This window comes from Pinus tabuliformis, chromosome 4_1 (genome assembly GCF_031772625.1).
Source record: "Pinus tabuliformis cultivar Carrire ecotype Pingquan chromosome 4_1, CPIR1, whole genome shotgun sequence".
NCBI lineage: Eukaryota > Viridiplantae > Streptophyta > Pinopsida > Pinales > Pinaceae > Pinus > Pinus tabuliformis.
This window is the reverse complement of record NC_142303.1, coordinates 644,752,730-644,755,929: the sequence shown is the minus strand read 5'-3', so window position 1 is coordinate 644,755,929 and position 3,200 is coordinate 644,752,730. Positions and strand designations below refer to the sequence as shown.

The following is a 3,200-nucleotide window of genomic DNA, read 5'->3' as shown; positions in this document are numbered from 1 at the left end:
CCACCATTCAGTTTATATAAATGTACTGATATATATTTATATTAATATATATTATTATCTTATCATCACCAATAAATATAGAAACTAAATACACTATTGCCAATAGATAGAAACTAAATATATATTGTATAGTGGATAATTTTATAGCGTAAACCAGCAAAACCACATGGTATGACCATGACTATAGATGTGAATTGTTTAATAATGTATGCCAATGAAAACTCTTAGAGGGCAAAAAAGAGAAATGATAAGAATATTGACAAAAGGATCAAGCGGATGAAATTTCGATATGCAAGTAAATTGTTTTTTATATTGTGTGTGAATGAGAAATTTGACCCGGAACAATGGAAAAATCAATGATGTGAAGTTTCTTTTTCTTAGTGTGATGTTATGGATGGAGTCACTATGACAATGATCATACTTTCTTCTGCGTGTTAACTGATACTATCCTCCCTCTGCCTCTTTTATCTTGATATTGTGATCTGGAGTAGCCATGGCCGCTTTGAATCTTGCCACAGGCAGTGCAAGCAACGCCATTGCCGACACAATAACCAGCGTGATTATTAATCCACTCCTCCGACAAATAGATGATGCGATTCAGTTGGATGAAAACAGAAAGATTCTGGAAACTCAGTTAAATCGAATGAAGAGCCTCTTACTCGATATTGACAATCAATTCGGAGATCAACAAAGGACGCCTCCAGCGACCGTGAACAATTGTTTGCGAAGGATGGAAAATGAAGTTGGGAAGGCCCGAGATTTGATCGATCGCTCGCTAAGGCCGAAGCAATGCCTCCTCGATTGCCTCCTCTGCAAGCCCAACCTCTCGAGGCAAATCAGAGAATGGAAGTCAAATTTTGAGAAGCTCTTTACAGAGCTTCAAACCGACTTGTCTGTGTTTTACAATGCTCGAGGGATTGTTACGTCCGCACCGCATCAGACAGAGATATTACTTCAAGATGCACCAGATCACGGCTTTGTGGGTTTGGGGATTAAGTCTGCGGAGATACAGCTAAAGAGTTGGCTCACCGAAGCTCCTCAGGTAGATCTAATTGGTGTGTGGGGCATGGGCGGTGTTGGAAAGACCACATTGCTCAAAAAGGTTTATAACTATTACAAGGTTAGTGGCTTTTTTGATGTAGTGATTTGGGTCACTGTTTCTCAGTTTTCTATCATAGATTTGCAGAGTTGTATTGCTCAGACAATCAATTTAGACCTCACTGTTTTCCATTCTAATTCTGATCTGAGGAAGATGAAATTGTCTGCACATCTCAAAATCAAGAAATTTCTCTTAATTTTAGATGACATGTGGAATCCCCTCAATCTGAAACAATTAGGAGTAGAATTTGGCAATGACAGAGGAAGCAAAGTTGTATTCTCTACCCGCAATGGAGATCTGGTTCGACAAATGAACACAGGAAAATCCTTTCAATTACAACCCCTAGCCCCAGAAGAAGCATGGGAGCTGTTTCGCAATATAGCTTTCAAAGAAGGCCATGTTCCTGATGATTTAGAGCACATTGCCATAGAAGTTGGCAATGAATGTAAAGGTTTGCCCTTAGCAATAAATGTAATTGCCTCAACAATGATTGGCATCATGGGTGTAGATCAGTGGAATCTTGCTTTAAGCCAGATGAAAACAGTGGATTTGAATTTTCCAAGTACTCATCCTCGGGTTGAATACGAGTTGTATCAGATATTGAGATGGAGCTATGATCGTTTGCCCAATGCTAACTTCAAGAATTGCTTTCTGTATTGTGCCATGTTTCCCGAAGACAAAGAAATTGAAGTGGACAAGTTGGTTGGAATGTGGATTGCAGAAGGGATTGTTGAAAGCAAAAACCCAGCAAATTTGATGGAGACAGCTAAGAGTTATATAAACTTGCTTGTAGATCGTTGCTTATTTGAGGTAGCGCACTTTCCACAGGGAATTGTTTTCTTAAAAACTCACGATGTCCTCCGTGACATGGCGATCTTCATTGGGGAGAAGGAAGAAAATTGCTTGTTTAGGGCAGGTCAAATACATGAACAGTTTCCCCTGGAAATTAGGGAGGATTGCAAAAGAATGTCACTGTATGAGAATAATATTACACATCTCCCACCACAAGGATTGAAATGCACAAAACTGGTAAGTCTAATCTTGAGAGGAAATAAAGGATTAGAAAATATTCCAGAAGCATTTCTGAGCAGCCTTCCCTGCCTCAAGGTGTTGGATTTATCTAGGACAAAGATAAAAACATTACCAACATCATTGTGGCAACTCACACAGCTGGAGTTTTTAGATTTAAGTTACACAGAAATTGAAGATGTGCCAGAAGGTATAACAAATCTTTATCGACTTCAGTTTCTAGATCTTTCAGGATGTTCCAAACTGCGATCACTGCCTCGTCATATAAGAGAGCTTAAAAATCTCAAGAGTCTCCAAGCATCTCAGTATAATGTTGTATTATAAGCTCATGGTGACTCTACTTGTAGACACAGTTGTTTCTGAGTCCATTCTCCTTTGAAAGCTGTTTATGATCTTTATCAACTGTTGTAAGTGCCTGGAGTGAGAAATATTCTTAATGGCAAAATATGATTCACTTTATTACTATTTGAAACTAGTATAGTATATAACAAATGTTTCAAAATCAAAAGGACCAGTGTTTTTGGGCATCTCTCCATTGTTAACTTATATAAGTACATGAGATCATGGACTGGCAATGTTAACTCCAGTCAAATTTTAGTTAAAATATATCGTAAATAAAACTTCCTTGAACTCTATACAATTATTAATATAGTTTTATTATTATACACAACTGAAAGTGTATAATTTATTTAGCAATTCAGCTTTCAAGGTAATGGTAATGAAATAGTAGCAATATTTTTTTGCTGTGATTACATATGATGATACAATTCCTTTTTTTCTCAAGAATTACATATGATGATACAATTCCTTTTTTTCTCAAGAACCTTGCGCTTATGTTAATATAAGATAGGTTCAGAGTAGGTGAGATCTCGATACGTTCATTGTTTTCGATTTGTATTTTCTTTTTTATTTTTAGCCATAGTTGTTGTTGACATAAATAGTTACCATAAAATACTCTGTACTGCTCATATATGCAGCAAAGAGGTTTTTATGGTTGTTTTTTTTTTCATTGCAGTTGTTAATGATGAAAGTCAATTGTGATCGGCGATCAAAATCTATAAACATAAAAAGA

At 36.7% G+C, this 3,200-nt stretch overlaps 1 protein-coding gene across 1 annotated transcript; it reads left to right on the top strand.

Annotated features, from left to right (window-relative positions):
- The first annotated feature begins 373 nt into the window (after positions 1-373).
- Positions 374-2,590, top strand: LOC149177703 (putative disease resistance protein At4g27220). The gene has a single exon (XM_089423459.1). The coding sequence runs from the start codon at positions 494-496 to the stop codon at positions 2,450-2,452; it is 1,959 nt and encodes a 652-aa protein (XP_089279585.1). The 5' UTR covers positions 374-493; the 3' UTR covers positions 2,453-2,590.
- The last annotated feature ends 610 nt before the right edge of the window (positions 2,591-3,200 follow it).

Coding starts and splice junctions, on each gene's coding strand:
- LOC149177703 (XM_089423459.1), top strand. CDS start 494: ATGGCCGCTTTGAATCTTGCCACAGGCAGTGCAAGCAACGCCATTGCC.